This window comes from Equus asinus, chromosome 2 (genome assembly GCF_041296235.1).
Source record: "Equus asinus isolate D_3611 breed Donkey chromosome 2, EquAss-T2T_v2, whole genome shotgun sequence".
Taxonomy (NCBI): domain Eukaryota; kingdom Metazoa; phylum Chordata; class Mammalia; order Perissodactyla; family Equidae; genus Equus; species Equus asinus.
In genome coordinates this window covers 188,004,857-188,024,463 of record NC_091791.1, presented here as the reverse complement: position 1 = coordinate 188,024,463, position 19,607 = coordinate 188,004,857, and the positions used below count along the sequence as shown (strand labels likewise).

The following is a 19,607-nucleotide window of genomic DNA, read 5'->3' as shown; positions in this document are numbered from 1 at the left end:
CCTGAGTAAGAATGTTGTTTACACTTTTAAAGGGTTTTAAAGAAACAAAAACAAAAAATATGCCACAATCTCTCTGACTTACAAAGCCAAAAATATTTACTTTCTGGCCCTTTACAGAAAAAGTTTGCCAACTTCAGACCTAAACTATAGGAACATGATAAAATACACTTAGAAGAGAAGATAAAGTATTTCACAAGTATGTATGTAACTATAAAACAGTGCCTATAAAAAGTAACCAAGTCTTTACTCTTCGTTCAGCTTAGCTTCAAATGGCAGTAAAACCCATTTTTTTCCTCAGAAGACATGGATTAATACAAAGAATCACAATTTAAAAATCAGCCAAATACATTAGAAAACTGGTCAGTGACACGAGAAGTGAAAAGAAAGAAGATAGTTCACAATTGTAATAAAGTGATCATAGAGGAAACTATAACATGGGAATAAGATGAGACCTTTAAAAATCATCTAGCTGAGCCCTCACACTTTAGAGATGAGAAAACTGACGCCTAGTCCTGGCGAGGGACTTGCCCAAGGTCACGCAGCCGATTTCCTGCAAAGCCGGAACTAGCACCCAAGTCTACCGTGAGGTCAGCAGAGACAGGTCAACATTGTCTCAAGTGCATCAAGTGAAAGCGATCGGTCAACATTACAAAATATATATTTTTTGTTTTAACATCTATGGAAGTTGGAAAAATAGGACACCTCTCACACATCTACAGAAATAAATCCTTTTATTTTATTACATTCCCTTTCTTTTTTTAAGATGCATACAGTACTTGTAGCCCAAGAATTCTGAGAAAAGCTATAGAAGACCTGGCACTATTTTTGAGAATTACACAACTGGGCAGCAAAATAACACCTTTATAAATGTCAGAACATACAGAAATAAAGTTTAGTGTTTGCACACAAAAATAGGAAAGTTACATTCAACACGTTTTCTTAAACGTGCATTTAAATGTGTAAATATTTCCTAAAACTTTGGTCATCATGCTTTATTATAACTTGTTAATTTTCACAATTATGTAGATGATTAAACCCAAATGGTAAGCAAATATATCACATTAACACAGCAGCAAAAGCAAGCTAATACTGCACAATCATAATAGCGGACTGATTTCAGAAATACATGTTTTTCACAAACAGCACACAAAACTTAGTTTGTGATAACATAGTTCAATGACTTTCCTTCCACTTTATAAAATAAGGCTGAATAAAGAGACATAGCAGAACATGATTACATAATAAAAAGTATATTTTTAATTACAAATCTAATTGTACATACAGGGCAACAAATTGCAGTTTCTATAGAATAGTGCAAATGAGCAGGACTTTTTTCAAAAATATTAAAATTGGATTCATTCCATGTGCCTCAGATTTCATGAATATTAGGTTATATTAATTATTGTGGGTTTTTGTGTGATGGTTACAAGTGATAGGGTTGATATAAGACAGATGTGTACTCATAGGCTGTAAATAAAAATAGCCATTGACTTAATTTACTGGATGAGAAGTGCAGGCACTGAAAACGTGACTCTAAAAAAGTTCCATTTGTCATCATGTAAACAGTTTTGTTCATCATACCATATTTCATCAAAGATCCATAATTATTTTAAATTTGCATATCAAGCAATTCCTCTAAACTCTTTTTGATATGTGGTGGCTGAGACGCAGCCTGATTTAACAGATTCTGACCCATCTGTGCAAAAAGTGCTTTGGATAATTTAGCTGTGGCTGTTCGTATATTTCCTCCAGCTCCAGGCAGAGAGCCACTATTTGTCATGTTCCCTAAGAGATGCCATAAAACAACCAACACTTTCTGTTCTGTGGCATGGGGCTTCCTTTGATAAAGTTCCATAACAATATCTGAAACACAAAAATATGGTAAACAGCGAGGTTTTCAAAAAAAAATAAATTCAAGTTCCGCTAATTAAAAAAACATATAAAATATACTAAGCTTCTTCCTTATGCCATGTGTCCTAAAATGTTAGGCATTTTAGAAAAAGTAAGGTCTGAAACTTTCCCCACAAAGATTGGAACCTTCAAGCATTAGAATTCCATACACAGGTTGATTAGTTCAGGCAAAAGCAGTATATACAGGAATCAAACCCCAAATTCATCCCAATGTTTTCCAAATTTAGTAAATTAAAAATTTATATAATTTTTAACACATGGAACTTTAATCAAATATGTAATTTGAAATAAGCCATCTTGTATGAGCACTAATATTTGATTTGAATGTCTTTTTATTTTTCCTATATTATTTCTACTAACAGGAAGATTAAACATTTACCAGGAAAAAACAGATAAAATTCTTTCGAAGAAAATTTTTCGGGTAAAAGTCTTAAAGGGTCCTCTTATGAATCAGTATGCAATTTATTTCTGTTTCATGGGTAGTGATATCGAATTTGGTAGCTATCCTAAAATTAAACTGAAATGCCCGTCAGTTTATTCTTAGTTAATAAAATATTTCTTTAGAAATAAAAATTAAAAAACATTTACCAGCAAGCTTTTCAGTCATATCCTGTTTTGCTTTTCCATTTAAAAACTGAGCTTTTGTGCAAAATGGCTGTAGAAGTAAGTAATTATCTAAATAAAAAGAATAACACAGAGACGGATGTTTAAAGAGTTATATCTTATTTTCCATTACATAGCATTGAAAGGAAAAAATATTCATGCAAATGTGTTAAAAAGATTCTTTAATCTACAGTTAGTCACTATTTAAAATTCTCTATAAAACCTTAACAGAGTAATATTCTTACAGCAAATGAGAAATAAAAATACCTCACAGAATATTAAAGGAGTTATCATATAGTATAAAAAAGAAAAAGAATTGCCTATCTCCTAGGCATCTTATTCCAAATGATAGTAATATAGGTTTATCAAAAAAAGAGGAAAATAATTACTTTTTGGGGGGTAGTTTTTACATTTACTGAGTTTTTCAAAGTTTTAATTTTAATTCATGGAAAGTTGCAAAGATAGTCCAGAGAGGTCCTGCGTACTTTCACCCAAAGGTTACATCTCAAAAAATCATGGTACATGTCTAAACCAAGAACCTGACATCGGTGCACGACGTGTATATAGTTCTCTGTCACTTTATTCCGTGTACATCTGTGGAACCATCACTGCAATCCAGATACAGAACTATTCTATCACCACAAAGATCTCCCTGGTGCTACCCCTTTACAGTCACATCCGGTCCCACCTCCTGAACCACCAAACCCTGACAACCACTAATCTGTTTTCCATCTCTGGAATTTTGTTATTTTGAGGAGGTTATACAAATGAAATTCTACAGCATGTAACCTTTGGGGACTGGCTTTTTCATTCAGCATAATGACCCTGAGATCCATCCAAATTGTTGCATGCATCAATTGCTCATTCCTTTTCATTGCTAAGTAGTATTCTTTTTCTTTTTAATTTTTTTTTTCCTGTTGAGAAAGATTCACTCTAAGCTAACACCTGTGCCAGTCTTCCTCTATTTTGTTTGAGTTGCTGCCATAGCATGGCTGCCAACGAGTGGTGTAGGTCCACGCCCAGGAACTGAACCTGGGCCGCCGAAGAGAAGCATGCCAAACTTAACCACTAGGCCATCAGGCCAGCCCCCTATTGCTAAGTAGTATTCTATGGTATGGATGTATCACAGTTTTTTCCACCATTAACCCACTGAATTACACCTAGGTTGTATGCAGCTTTTGGCTATCACAAATAAAGCTGCTATGAACAATCATGTACAGGTCTTTTCATGGATATAAGTTTTCACTTCTCTGGGATAAATGCCTAGGAATGCAGCTGATTTGTTACATGTAAATGCATGTTCAGTTTTTTAAGAAACTGCCAAACTATCTTCTACAGTGGCTATACCATTTTATGTGTTACATGTTATAACAAATTACATTCTCACCAGCAACGTATTAGACATTCAGTTTCTGTGCAACCTTGCTAGCATTCGGTGTTGTCACTATTTTTAATTTTAGCTGTTCTACTACTTGCCATAGACTGAATGTGTCTTCCCAAAATTCATATGTTGAAACCCAATCCCCAATGTGACTGTATTTAGAGATGAGGCCTTTGGGAGGTGATTAGGTCATGAGGCTGGAGCCCTCATGAATGGGATTAGTGCCCTCATAAAAGAGGCTCAGAGAGCTCCTTTGCCCCTTCCCCCGTGTGAGGACACAACCAGAAGAGGGCCATCTTCGAACCAGGAAGCAGGCCCTCACCAGACAGCGAGTCTGCTGGCTCCTTGGTCTTGGACTGACCGGCCTCCAGAGCTGTGAGAAGGAAGCGACTGTTGTTTTTAAGCCAGCTAGTCCGCGGCAGTTTGTTACAACAGCCTGAAAAGGCTAACACACTTGTGTAGTGATCGTGGTCTTAATTTGCATTTGTATTTTCCTAATGACTAGTGATGCTGAACATCTTTCCATGTGTTTATTAGCCACCCATAGTGTACTATATCCTCTTTGGTGAAATCTTTCTTTATGTCTTTGCCCATTTTCTTTTCTTTTTTTTAAAGAATTTTTTTATTTTTCCCTTTTCTCCCCAAAGCCCCCTGGTACACAGTTGTGTATTTTTAGTTGTGGGTCCTTCCAGTTGTGGCATGTGGGATGCCGCCTGAGCATGGCTTGATGAGTAGTGCCATGTCCGTGCCCAGGATTCGAACTGGCAAAACCCTGGGCCGCCGAAGCGGAGCGCACAAACTTAACCACTTGGCCATGGGGCCGGCCCCCATTTTCTAATTGGATTTTTTTTTAAATGTTGAGCTCTGAGAGTTCTTTATATATTCTAGATATGAGTTCTTTGTCAGATATGTGGTTTGCAAATATTTTCTCCCAATCTGCAGTTTGCCTCTTTATCCACTTAATAGGGTCTTTTGCAGGGCAAATGTTTTTAATTTTGATGAAGTCCAATTTATCGACTTTTATGCATCATGCTTTTACTGTCATGCTAATAACTCTTCACCAAGTCCTACGTGTCCTCAGGATTTTCTCATGTGTTATCTTCTAAAAGTTTTACATTTAAATCTATGATCCATTTTGAGTTAATTTTGTATCAGATGTGAGGCTGAGGTAGGAAAAAAAATTAAAACGTCAAAGATAAGGGAAGAGAAAGTCAATTTAATGGGACACTATATAAGCACTAAAAATAATTAAAAATAGTGAGAAAAGAAAAAATTTTATCACAACATTAACTGACAAAAATTGAATAGCTAGGATTTCAGCATTATAAATAACATGCAGAATCAGAAAGTATGAAAGTAAAGTCAAAATAATTTGAGTGCCAAAGTGAGATTTCTTACCTACATGCTGACTCAGTGCCTGCACAACATTTGTGGCAGCAGCGTAGATGCCCGGATTCTTGGAATTCAGATTGTTATCTACTATTGCTGGAATTAGCATGTTGATTATAGGAGATAAGTTGTCTCTAAGCAAAGGAATCATTTTGTGCATTGTTTCTAGAGCCACCAGATTTACTTTACTATTGGAATCATGAAGCCGAGATTTAAAAGCATCAAAGATCTGAAAGTAAATTGGTAAATTATTTAAAGTGAAATAATATTTATAGCTATTACAGTTAAACTCCTTTTGACATTTCATAGTATTTACCCACTAAAGGAGAAATATACTGCTTAAAAACATACACACATAACATCACATTTAACTTGAACTTATATAACAGGAACTTTATAAAAATTTGGATCCTAAATCTAAGTGTCAAATCTTCTTAGATCAAAAAGAGGAGGCTTCAAAAAATCACCCAAAAAGACATTCTAATAAATTAAGGTTGAGAAACTTGGCGCAGCAGGCAGATGACTGACTGACTGTAAAGGCAATAAAAATGCTCTTACGGAAGGTGCAGGTTAGTTTAGCTAACTCTAAGAACTTAAGAAAAGTTTCTATTTTTACCTCTATTCCTAACAGAATGTTTTACTGCAGATATTTGACCTAGTTTCAGTTTAGGCTTCTCGTGAGAATTTCAGATGCAACTTCAGAGTCCTGATTACATTAACAATTATTCCCTGCTCTTCAGAATTCTTAACTTTCATAAATTGAAGATGCATAAAGTGAACGTTAGGCCATTCTTCAGTCACATCAGGTGAGCGAAGAGCTATGCTGGGAGGCTGAGATTACTAACTAATAACTATTAGTTAACAGTAATGATACTGGCTCAGCACAAGGTGGACACAGGGATGCCGTATTGTAGAAAAGAGACCATATTATAACTTTGAATGACCTCTGATTCGTAATATCTTTAAACTAAATCAGGGTATAGGGTGTTGCTCTGGTCTTTGCATATGCAGTAAAACAAAAGATTATCAGGAACTAAGACCAGACGTCTGCTCCACCCAGAGACCAGATACCTCCCCCACCTGGAGACCAGCCCCTATATAACTGGCCTGTAGTCTTTGTTCTGTAAGATGGTTCTTTTGGACATTAGCCAGCCATCTCTCCCCGTTGCTAGCAAGCTGTAGTAAAACACTTTCTCTCCTACCACCTTGCCTCTCGACTACTGGCATGTCTTGTGGCAGGCAGACGACCCCACCTTGGGTGGTAACAGTTATAGCTAATATTTATAGTTACTAATTATATAGTAATAGTTAATATATTAGTTATATATTAAATATAAAAACTATAAGTTAATATACACAAATAAAATTTTTCATGTTAAAAATACTCTTCCTAAGAGATTTACTTTGACTCAACAGATAGAAAATGTAACCCTCTGATTCCCATGACACGGTAATGTGGTACTTTTCTTCTGAAAATTAAGAGGCAACACCACCGGAATTAAAAGAGTAGCTGTGGAATGTCTGCCAAGCACATAACACGAATTTAAAACGGAATTTAATTAACAGATTACTAACGGAATTAACTGAACTAAACTTTGATGAAGCATAAATAATCTATGCTTGGGTACCACTAACATTTATTACTATCTCCCTCTTTATTGCTGGTTGCTTTCCTAAAGGTAGGTATAGAAATTAGCATACACAGATTTTGAACCTACATATGAAAAATTTTAATATCTATTCTTAAGTAATATCAAGTCTCTTGAAAGCTCAGAGCTTTCGAGGAGTTACCATCTACTGGGAGGATTCAGACAAGTGGCTATTTTCTTACTTACGTCTTTCCAATTACTTTGAGTTGCTCTAGAATGTTTTTAACATAGCAAAACCTAAGCAATCTAGTATTTTCACGAAGTTTATTTTAATACTTTAACAGTATAAAGTACTAAGATTTAGGGCAATTTTTTACACTAATGAAGTTTCCTAGCCACAGTTTAAAAGTGAAAATTAATGTTGACAGGTTCTCACCTTCACAATGTTTCCAATAACAAGATCTGGATTGCTTTCAGCATCAGATAAAAGCTGCTTAATCCCACTAATTCGATCGCGGAAGTCTTTCGCATTTAATAAACCTGTTATGACTTTAATGTACTCAGCACTTTCTAGGGAATTGCGGGGAACTGATTTTCTGTTGACTTCACGAATTTCAGTTACCTCTCTAAAGTGAAAGAAAGGTAAATTTAATTTTAAAAACACAAATGTAATAAATAATTCTCATTATATATTCACTTTTCAAAAATTCACAAAACGATCTAACCCATAGCCACAATACCTGTGTTGGGGTGTCCCCGAGATCTCCCCTGGGTTTGCTAGGAGGACTCAGGGTTCAGCTGGTAGTTTTACTTATGGCTAAGATTCCTTACGGCAGAAGGATACAAGGCAAGATCAGTAAAGGGAAAAGGCGCACGGGTCAAAGTCTGGAGGAAAACCTGAGGTAAGATTCCAAGCTCCTTTCCCCGTGGAGTCACGCAGGACAAACGTAATTCCTCCAGCAACAAATTGTGACAACACATGTGAAATGCTGTCTACCAACAAAGCTGATTAGAGGCTCAGTGCTCAGGCTTTTTATTGGGGGTTGGTCATGGTTGGTCCTCTGCCTAGTACATACCAAAACTCCAGACTCCCACAAGGAAAGCAGGTCTTCAGCATAAACCATATTGTTTGCTCAAATAATTCAAGCACAGTCAACCACTCTGATCAGTTAGGGAATGGTGAGAATCCTCCTGAAGTTCTAGTACCCAGAGGCCAGCCAAGAGCTAACCCTGTAAGCAGGCCTTTCCAAATACAGCAGTCTTAGACCTGCTATGTTAATACTTTGCAAAATAGCCATAAGAACACGCATGGGAAAACTAGAATCTTGAGACCAGCAGGATTTACTATTTCAGTGACTCAGTATTAGAAGCATAATGTTTTTCATTGCTGTAAAGGGTGACTCAATGTGACAGATGATGATCCCTTTAAAACTGGAGTCACGCAAATTGACAGGTCCCAAAGACGATGGTAACAACTGCCAGTTACCACTATTTCTCTGACCAGCAGTACTTTTTTTTTTTTTGAGGAAGATTAGCCCTGAGCTAACATCTGTGCCCATCTTCCTCTACTTTGTATATGGGACGCCTACCACAGCATGGCATGCCAAGTGGTGCCATGTCCACTCTCAGGATCTGAACCCGTGAACCCCGGGCTGCCGAGAAGCAGAACATGCAAACTTAACCACTGCACCACCAGACTGGCCCCAGCAGTATTAAAATCAGTGCTAAAGTTGCCTTAAGAGCAGTGATGAATGAATGACTCAGAATTATCCTGAAAGTGGACACAGGATGGTGATCTAAAATGCAGATCCTACATGTATTCATCCATTATTTTTCCTTTTGTCTTTTTTTTTTTTGAGGAAGATTAGCCCTGACCTAACATCTGCCAATCCTCCTCTTTTTTCTGAGGAAGACTGGCCCTGAGCTAACATCCGTGCCCATCTTCCTCTACTTTATATGTGGGACGCCTGTGACAGCATGGCTTGACACACGGTGCATGGGTCCACGTCCGGGATCCAAACTGGCAAACCCCAGGCCGCCAAAGCGGAACATGCGAAGTTAACCACTGCGCCACCGGGTGGCCCTTATCCATTATTTTTAATTTATTTAAATATATTAATCTGAGGTTATTTGTGAAATGATTAATTATATACAATGAGAAATAGAATTAAATTTATATTTAAACTAAGGACCATACAATACAAAAAAGGTGAATAAATGAAAAAAGAGTAAAATAGAATACCTCAACAAACCATCTAATTACTGAAACCTGTCTTTAAAGATGGCTTGTTTGTTTTTCAAAACAGGATGGATTTGATAGTAAGATAACACTTAAGATACCTTAAAGGGTAAAGATAAAGTAATAGTCAAATGGAGGGACTCACTAGGTATATGAACATTAATAAAATGTATAAAAAAGAGAAGACATTAAAAATGATCATAGAGGGGCTGGCCTGGTGGCACAGCAGTTAAGTGCATGCGTTTGGCTTCAGCAGCCCAGGCTTCGCCAGTTCAGATCCCGGGTGAGGACATGGCACCGTTTGGCAAAAGCCATACTGTGGTAGGCGTCCCACATATAAAGTAGAGGAAGATGGGCACGGATGTTAGCTCAGGGCCAGTCTTCCTCAGATAAAAGAGGAGGATCGGCAGATGTTAGCTCAGGGCTAACCTTCCTTGGAAAAAAAAAAGATCATAGAACATAGATGCAAAAATTCTCAACAAAATATTAGCAAACCAAATTCAACAACATATTCATCTCAGTAAATGCAGAAAAAGCACTTGACAAAGTTTAACATCCATTCATGATAAAAACACTCAACAAACTAGATATAGAGGGAATGTACCTCAACATAATAAAGACCATGTATGACAAGCCCACAGCTAACATCATACTCGGTAAAAAGCTGAAAGTTTTTCCTGTAAGATCAGGAACAAGACAAGAATGCCCACTCTTGTCACTCTCACTAAGCATAGCACTAGAAGTCCTAGCCAGAGCAATTAGGTGAGAGAAATAAATAAAAGGCATCCAAATTGGAAAGAAAGAAGTAAAGCTGTCTCTTTCTGCAGTTGATATATTATACATAACAAATCCTAAAGACTCCCCCGAAAAACTGTTGGAACTAACCAACAGATCCACTAAAGTTGCAGGATACAAAATCAATATACAAAAATCGGGCCAGCCCGGTGGCAGAGTGATTGGGTTCACACGCTCTGCTTTGGCAGCCCAGGGTTTGCTGGGCTCATCAAATGCTGCTCATCAAGCCATGCTGTGCTGGTGTCCTATATATAAAATATTGGAAGACTGGCACAGATACTAGCTCAGGGCCAATCTTCCTCACCAAAAACAAGCAAACAAACAAACAAATCAGTTACATTTCTATAAATTACCAATGAATTATCTGAAAAGAAATGAAGAAGACAATCTCATTTATACAAGCATCGAAAAGAATAAAATACTGAGGAATAAATTTAACCAAGGAGGTGAAGGATCTCTACCCTGAAAACTGTAAGACATTGACAAAAGAAACTGACGATGACACAAATAAATGGAAGATATTTCATGTTCATGGATTGGAAGAATTAATAATTGTTAAAACGTCCTTATTACCCAAAGTGATCTACAATTGAATCTAGAGATTCAATGCAATCTCTATCAAAATCCCAATGGCATTTTTCACAGATATAGAACAAACAATCTTAAAATTTGTATGGAACCACAAAAGATGTGGAATAGCCAAAGCCATCCTGAGAAAGAGGAACAAAGCTGGAGGCATCATACTTCCTGGTTTCAAACTATATTACAAATCTATAGTAATCAAGACAGTACGGTACTAGTATAAAAACAGATATAAAGATCAATGAAACAGAATAGAGAGCCCAGAAATAAACCCATGCATATATGGTCAATTAGTTTTTGGCAAAGGAGCCAAGAATATAGAATGGGTAAAGCATAGTCTCTTCAATAAATGGTGCTGGGAAAACCAAACAGCCACATGCGAAAGAGTGAAACTGTACCCCTATCTTACACCATACACAAAAATCAACTCAAAATGGATTAAACACTTGAATCTAAGACATGAAATCATAAAACTCCTAGAAGAAAACATACGGGGTAAGCTCCTTGACATTTTTTCACTTTTTTGATTTGACAACAAAAGCAAAGGCAAAGAAAGCAAAAGTAAACAAGTGGGACTACAGCAAACTAAAAAGCTTTTGCATGACAAAATGAAAAGGCAACCTACAGAAATGGAGAAAATATTTGCAAATCAAATATCTGGGCCAGCCCTGGGTGGCCTAGTGGTTAAGATCAGTGTGCTCCACGTCGGCAACCTGGGTTCAGTTCCAGGCATAGACCTATGCCACTCCTCTGTCAGTGGCCAAGCTGTGGTGGAGGCTCATGTACAAAAAAAAAAGAGGAAGATTGGCAGTTGATATTAGCTCAGGGCGAATCTTCCTCAGCAAACACAACACAAAATAAGAGCTTAACACACAAAATATATAAAGAACTCATACAATTCAATAGCAAAAAAACCCAATCTGATTAAAAAATGGAAGAGGAATGGAATAGACATTTTTCCAAAGAAGATATACAAATGGCCAACAGGTACATGAAAAGGTACTCAATATCGCTAATCATCACAGAAATGCAAATCAAAATCACAAACAGATATTACCTTACATTTGTTAGAATTGGTATTATTGGAAAGACAACAAAATAACAAGTGTTGATGAAGATGTAGAGAAAAGGGAACCCTTGTGCACTGCTGGTAGGAACGTAAACTGGTGCAGCCACTATAGAAAACAGTATGGAGTTTCCTCAAAAAATTAAAAACAGAACTGCCATATGATCCAGCAATTCCACTTCTGGTTGATAACAGAAGGAAATGAAATCACTATCTTGAAAAAATATGTGTACCTCCATGTTCACTGCAGCATTATTTATAATAGCCAAGACATGGAAACAACCTAAGTGTCCACCAGCAGAAGAATGGATAAAGAAGATGTGGTATACATACACAAAGGAATATTATTCAGTCATAAAAAAGAAGGAAAATCTGCCATTTGCAACAACATGGATGGGCCTTGAGGGCATTATGCTGAGTGAAATAAGCCAGACAGGGAAAGGCAAATACAGTTTGATCTCACTTATATTTGGAATTTTAAAAAAGCAAACTCATAGATACAGAAAACAGATTGGTGACTGCCAGAGGTGGCGGAGTGTTGGGGGGGGGGGTGTGAGCAAAATGGATGAAAGTTGTCAAAAGGTACAAATTTCCAGCTATAAGCTCTGGGGATGTAATGTATTATAGTTAACAATAGTGTACAGAATATTTGAAAATTGCTAAAAGAGTAGATCTTAAAAGTTCTCATTACAAGAAAAAAATCTGTAACTATGTGAAATGATGGATGTTAACTCAACTTACGGTACTCCTTTCATAACATATACATATATCAAATCATTATGTTGTACACTTTAGACCAACACAATGTCATATGTCAACTATATCTCACTAAAATTGGGGGGACATGAACATAGTTCGTGGCAATGCTACTTATACAATACTATTTGATATTGACTATTTAAAGCAAATTAACAATAATGTATTGTGGGTATTATAATATAGGTAGGAGTAAAATGCATGACAAAAATAGCATATAAGATGAAAGGGGAAGAATGAAAGTATATTGTTGTAATTTAGGATTTTAAATTTTTTCTTTTCTTTTAAAAATTGGCACCTGAATTAACATCTGTTGCCAATCTTTTTTTTTCTTCTCCTCCTACCCAAAGCCCCCCAGTACATAGTTGTATATTCTAATTGTAGGTCCTTCTGGTCGTCCCAGTGGGATGCCACCTCAGCATGGCTTGATGAGTGTTGGCATGTTTGTGCCCAGGATCCCAACTGGCAAAACCCTGGGCCGCTGAAGCAGAGTACACAAACCCAACCACTCGGCCATGGGGCCGGCCCCCTAATTAATGATTTTACATTATACCTAAAATGCTCTAACATTATTTGAAAATATACTATGAGAAGATAAAGATGAATATTATAAAGTATGTATAATCCATAGCCTACATCAGCCACTAAAAAAAAAGAATGAGGAGATAAATGGAATACAAAAATAAACACACACACACACACACACACACAAACACAAACACACCTCAATCAATTCAAAAGAAGGCAGGAAAAGAGGAAAAAAGAAACAGAAAATACAGGACAGATTAAAAAGTAGTATCAAGATGACAGGCTTAAAGCAAACCATATGAATAAGTACATCAAAGATAAATGGTGGAATACCCCAATTAAAAGGCAGAGATTGTTAGATTGCATAGAAAAGCAAAACAATCATTTACGGTTTACAAAAAACACACTTTAAAAAGACATACTGGAAATGCAAGTCAAAACCATAATGTGGTAGAGAGAAATTATTCTGACATTTGTAAAGTGATAAAGACGACTTTATTCGAGACTATTGCAATGGGGGTCATGCCCACCGCAACAGGGGAGACAGTGTGTTCAACTCTGAATACAGCACAGACAGCAGGTGAGGGGGTCAGTGGATGGGAAATTCCTAAGAGGAGGCATCAAGGGTGAGGGGTTTCTTGTTAAACTGGTCTAACAGGATTCTTGCCAAAGGCAGGCCAGGTACTTATCCATCAAAGGTGGAGGGTGAGGCGCCTGATCAGATATAAGGGTGATGAGATATCACAGGAGAGGGAGGGCATGACTCAGCAGATTCCTTGCTAAGACTGGCGTAGGCCGGCCCAAGAAGGAGGCCTAGGGCAAAAGAGGACGCAGACGAGCTTGTCTGAGGTTTGGTCAAAGACAGACTCTTTGTCAAATGAGATAGCAGTCTACACCCACTTCAGTGATAACAAGTGTTGATGAGGATGTGGAAAAACGGGAACCATCTTATACTGCTGGTGGGATTGTAAAATGGTGCCACTCTGGAAAACAGTCTGGTAGTTCTTCAAAAGCTTAAACGTAGAGTTATCCTATGACCCAGCAATTCCAGTCCCATACACCCAAGAGAACTGAAAATGTATGTCCACAACAAAACCCAAATATCCATCAACTGATGAATGGATAAGCAAAATGTACTATATCCATACCACTGAATATAATTTAGCTATAAAAAGGAATGAGGTATTGATACATGCTACAACTTGGATGAATCTTAAAAAACATAAAGCCAAGTCTAAGAAGTCAGTCACAAAAGATCACATATCATACGATTCCAGAATATGCAATCCATAGAAACAGAAAGCAAACTGCCCAGGGCTGGGAATGGGAGGGCTGTGGGGAAATGAGTAGTGACTGCAAATGAGTATGGGATTTCTTTTTGAGTTGATGAAAATGTTCTAAAATTGACTGTGATGATGGTTGTGCAACTCAGAGAATATACTAAAAACCACTGAATTTCTGCCTTAAATAAGTGAATTATATGGTATATGAATTATACTTCTATAATACTGTTATAGAAAAAAAAGGCATACCATGCAAACACTATTATAATAAAATGATTAATGTTAGACAAAGTAGACTTCAGGAAAAGGAATATTACTAAACACAGAGAGTGATACTTCATAATGATAAAAAGGTCTAGTCATCAAAAAGTCACAACTATCATAAATATATCTGAACTTAATCACACTGCATCAAAATACATGAAGAAAAGGTGACAGAACTGAAAGTACACATCCACAAATACAGAGATATTAATATTCCTAACTCAGCAATCCACAAATATAGTTAGAGATATTAATATTCCTATCTCAGCAAGTGATAGAACAAGTAGACAGAAAATCAGTAAGAAGAATTGAACTGAAGAATGTCAACTTGGGGTTGGCTCCATGGCCAAGTGGTTAAGTTCGCGTGCTCCGCTTTGGCGGCCCAGGGTTTTGCCGGTTCAGATCTTGGGCACAGACATGGCACCACTCATTAGGCCATGTTGAGGTGGCGTCCCATACCCACAACTAGAAGGACCCACAACTAACAAAAATATATATATACATCTAGGTTACTGGGGGGATTTTGGGAGAAAAAGCAGGAAAAAAAAAAAAAGAATGCCACCTCAACTGACATTTTATAGAACACTACACTCAACAAGAGTAGTATACACATTCTTTCAAGTAGTTATAAAAAATATTCACTAACAGAATACATGCTGGACCATAAAACAATAAATTTAAAAGAACTGAAATCATATGGAGCAAAATCAATGACACAACAGAACTAAATTTGAAATCTGTCATTAACAAAAAGATATTTGGAAAATCTCCAAGTATTTGAAAATTAAACACACTTCTTTTTTTTTCTTTTTTAAAGATTGGCACCTGAGCTGACAACTTTTGCCAATCTTTTTTTTTCTCCCCAAATGCCCCCAGTACATAGTTGTATATTTTAGTTGTGGGTCCTTCTAGTTGTGGCATGTGGGAGGCTGCCTCAGCATGGCTTGATGAGTGGTGCCATGTCCGCACCCAGGATCCAAACCAGTGAAACCCTGGGCCGCCAAAGTGGAGCACATGAACTTAACCACTCAGCCACAGGGCCCGCCCCTACACACACTTCTTAATAGCCCCTGTATGAAAGAAGAAACCCTAAGGGTATTACCCAGCATTATTCCAATACCCAAACCAAAGACGTTCTAAGACAAGAAAACTGCAGACCTCATGAATATAGACACAAAAATACCCAACTCATTTTAGCAAATCAACCCCAGTGATATATGAGAAATACAGCACATCAAGATCAAGTGGGACTAATCCAAGGAACACAAGTTACCTTTTTTATCATTCGAAAGTCAATGACTGTAATTCACCATATTAATACAATAAAGGAAAAATGGGATTATCTTAGTAGACACTGAAAAAGCATTTAACAAAACTCAACACCCATTCACGATAAAAAGTCAAACTAGGATGAGAAGGGAACTTCACCAATCTGATAAAGGGCCTCTATGAATCTCTAGCTAACACCATACTTACTCATGAAATACTGAATGTGTTGCCCCTAAGATTAGGAATAAGGTAAAGATGTCTGTTCTTGGGGTTGGCCTGGTTGCACAGCGGTTAAGTACACACATTCCGCTTTGGGGCCCGGGGCTTGCTGGTTCAGATCCCAGATGTGGACATGGCACTGCTTGGCAAGCCATGGTGTGGTAGGCGTCCCACATATAAAGTGGAGAAAGATGGGCATGGATGTTAGCTCAGGGCCAGTCTTCCTCAGCAAAAAGAAGAGGATTGGCAGTCGATGTTAGCTCAGGGTTAACTTTCTTCTTCTTCTTCAAAAAACAAACAAAAATATACAACTATGTACCAGGGGACTTTGGGGAGAAAAAGGAAAAATAAAAATAATTTTAAAAAAAAGTTAAAAAAAGAAAAAAAAAAGATGTCTGTTCTTACCACTTTTATACACCCAACAATTTTTTTCTTTTTTCTTTTTGGTGAGGAAGACTAGCCCTGAGCTAACACCTATCGCCAATCCTCCTTATTTTTGCTTGAGGAAGATTGGCCCTGAGCTAACATCTGTGCCAATCTTCCTCTATTTTCTATGTGGGATGCCACCACAGCACAGCTTGATGAGCAGTGTGTAGGTCTGTGCCCAGGATCTGAACATGCGAACCCCAGGCCACTGAAGTGGAATTCGAGAACTTAACCAATGTGTCACTGGGCCAGCCCCCGTGTTCTTACCACTTTTATTCAACCCTGTATTCAATGTTCTACTCAGTGCAATAAGGCAAGGAAAAGAAAATAAAAACATACAGATTAGAAAAGAGGAAATAAAATACATGACGATCCTGGAGAATCATGTGGTGTGAGAAAGTAAGGAAATGTTTGTAAGCACAGCAGCCAACCTGAGGGAGCTCCTAGAGCTGGAACAATACGGAGAAGTGAATAACGATAGTATTGGACTATAACCCACAGAATAAAATAAAAATCCATTAGTCCACAGTAATACAAATATTTGAATAAATAAATACATGGAGGAAAAGTGGTAGTTTTCTTTACAGAAAAATTCAACTAACAAAAGTAGAAGGAATAAGGGAAATAAAAGATCATCATTAGACAAAAAAACACAACTGCCATAGGCAAGATCTATTAATAGTTGCTAAAATTAGTGGGCAGATATATGATGACAAACAGGATACTTGTAAAGTCTCAAAGTATCCAAGATATCGATTACTTACAAATGGAAAAATAATAATTTTGCAGCAGAGAAACCACCTTAACCTAGGTGATCAAGGTTACTATTACCAGTAATAAGACACAATAACACCATGCACCTCATGAAATGACGACCGAGAAGGGCACAGTCTCACTTGTGCGGTCTTCTCATCAAAAGTGCAGAACCTCAATCTAACTGTGAGAAAACACCAGAGAAACCCAAACTGAGAGATATCTACAAAATAAGTAACTGGTTAGAAAAGGCCTGGCACACAGTATACTCTAAATGTTAAAAAAGCATTTCTTTGGGTTGGGTGTAAAAGTGGTTTTTGACCAAAATATCTGATCCAGGGCCTTATGTGATATTATCTTTCCTTTTTTTAAAGATTGGCAGCTGAGCTAACATCTGCTGCCAAACTTTTTTCTTTTTCTTCTTCTTCTTCTCCCCAAAGCCACCCAGTACATAGTTGCATATTCTAGCTGTAGGTCCTTCTGACTCTGCTATGTGGGACACTGCCTCAGCATGGCTCGATGAATGGTGCTAGGTCAGCACTGAGGATCCAAACCAGTGAAACCCTGGGTGACCGTAGCGGAGTGTGCAAACTTAACCACTCGACCACAGGGCCGGCCCCTGTGACAATATCTTTATGTGGAAAAACGGCAGATTCTCATTCAACAGTCGTGGAGGGAGGACAGGATTTGCCCTGCTAATAAGCTCCCAGGTGATGCCAATGTGCCTGTTCTGTGGACTGTACTCTAAACAGCAAGGTCCCAAAGCAGATATTTTCATATGGATTTTTATTTTTTAAAAAATTTACTGTTTCATGGCGTAGCGGTTACATCTGCATTCTCTACTTTGGGCGCCCAGGATTTGTGGGTTCGGATCCCAGGTGCAGACCTACACATCACTCATCAAGCCATGCTGTGGCGGCATCTCACATACAAAACAGAGGAAGATGGGCACAAATGTTAGTTCAGGACGAATCTTCCTGACCAAAAACAAATAAATAATAAATAAAATGTATTGTTTTAGTTTACAAAATATTTTTAAACATATACAAATGCAGAAAATATAAAAGATACTTATGTATCTACTCATATAGTTTTAAAAACAATGTTTAAAATACATTTAAAAATATACTAGAGAGATAATACTACTTTTGAAAGATTTTTTAAATTACATAATCAATTTATTAATTGTTCTTGTTAAATGCTGTTAAATAGTTTAAACAGTTATACAATTGCATATACAATTCAATTTATAAAAATTTTAAGCATAATTTTCTTCTGGTTTGTGGTATTATAGGTGATTGTTTAAATTCTTCTTTTAATGTTTGTAGTCATTTTTTACTTTAACCATAATTACATATTACTTTTATAGTGAAGGGAAAAAGGTACAGGTTTTAAATCAAAAACAAAACAAAAATTAGAGTTCTCCAACATGGGCCTAATATTGACAAGTTCAGTAACACTAAAATTTTACTAATGTTTAGTGCATATAAAAGCATGTTGCTGTAAATATATAATTGCTTTATTAAATCTAATTACCTCATACTTTTCTAAGTCCTTATCAACTTTTAAACTCCATTAAATTTAAACAAACACAAATAGTTCATGAAAATATCCAAATGAGACTATGTTACTAGGGAGCGGCTTCTCTAATGATGTGGACTGTCAGATGATCCCACCTTTCAGCTGAATTGAAAGCATCTCTAGAAACCGGTGATGACCTTGTATTTCCAACACTGCCAGTATGAGACCGTCTTCCCTTCGCTGAAGGAGTGTCTAGTGGCATCTCTCCCAAACCCTGTAAGTAAATATAAAAAAGGCAGGGTAATGAAAGTCCTACAACCAGTGGAGTAAAATAACTCCTACACAGTAATTTTCACAGCAGCTATTATCGATCTCTTTCATGATTAAAAGCATTTTAATAATGTGCTATGCTTATGTTTTAAAGGGTATCAGATACATAAAATACCCTGTAATTAGTAGTAAATTGACAATATATGTGACCAACTAATGAGAAATGATATTTGCTTGGTAAAACTTAAAAACTTTAAAGACTAATATGTTATAATTTAGAACTTCTCTTCTTAAAGCTTAAAACCTATATAGAAAATATGGACGCATTACATAAACAACGAATTCCTATGCAACACCAGTGTGAGAATAAATATCATGATAAGAACTATTTAAAACTCTTTTTTTTCCCTGATACTTGTACTTGAAATGCCTCACAAATATGATCTGCCTCATTTTAATAAGATAATTTGTTGGCATAGTTGTTTTAATAAGTACTATATGAATTAAGCTGAAATCTTTAAGATCAATAGGCAGAAAAAAATGCTCTAAAATGTGTACTACCATAATCCGACATATTATCCCTTCAAAATGAATCCTCTGTCCAAGGTTATCAGAGAGGAATAACATAAATTACCATAGAAAAATTCCACATTATTAAACATATTTGTAAAAAATAATATGTAAATGGATTACTTTTTTATAAGACTTTTTTCATATTTTATTTCACTTGATATTCCCTCAGTTACTCATTTCACAGACATTT

The 19,607-nt window shown here is 36.8% G+C and overlaps 1 protein-coding gene across 4 annotated transcripts in view; it reads right to left on the bottom strand.

The window, feature by feature from the left end:
• Positions 1-714: 714 nt before the first annotated feature.
• TOGARAM1 (TOG array regulator of axonemal microtubules 1) overlaps positions 715-19,607 on the bottom strand; it is an 83,700-nt gene continuing 64,807 nt past the window's right edge. For all 4 annotated transcript variants that reach the window (XM_014835685.3, XM_044765550.2, XM_044765552.2 and 1 more), the window contains 5 exons: positions 18,730-18,848; positions 7,310-7,499; positions 5,294-5,513; positions 2,500-2,586; positions 715-1,863 (listed from right to left, as the gene is read on the bottom strand). In XM_014835685.3, the coding sequence (XP_014691171.3) occupies positions 1,610-1,863; positions 2,500-2,586; positions 5,294-5,513; positions 7,310-7,499; positions 18,730-18,848 (870 nt within the window). In that variant the 3' untranslated portion in view covers positions 715-1,609. The remainder of the gene's footprint in view (positions 1,864-2,499; positions 2,587-5,293; positions 5,514-7,309; positions 7,500-18,729; positions 18,849-19,607) is intronic.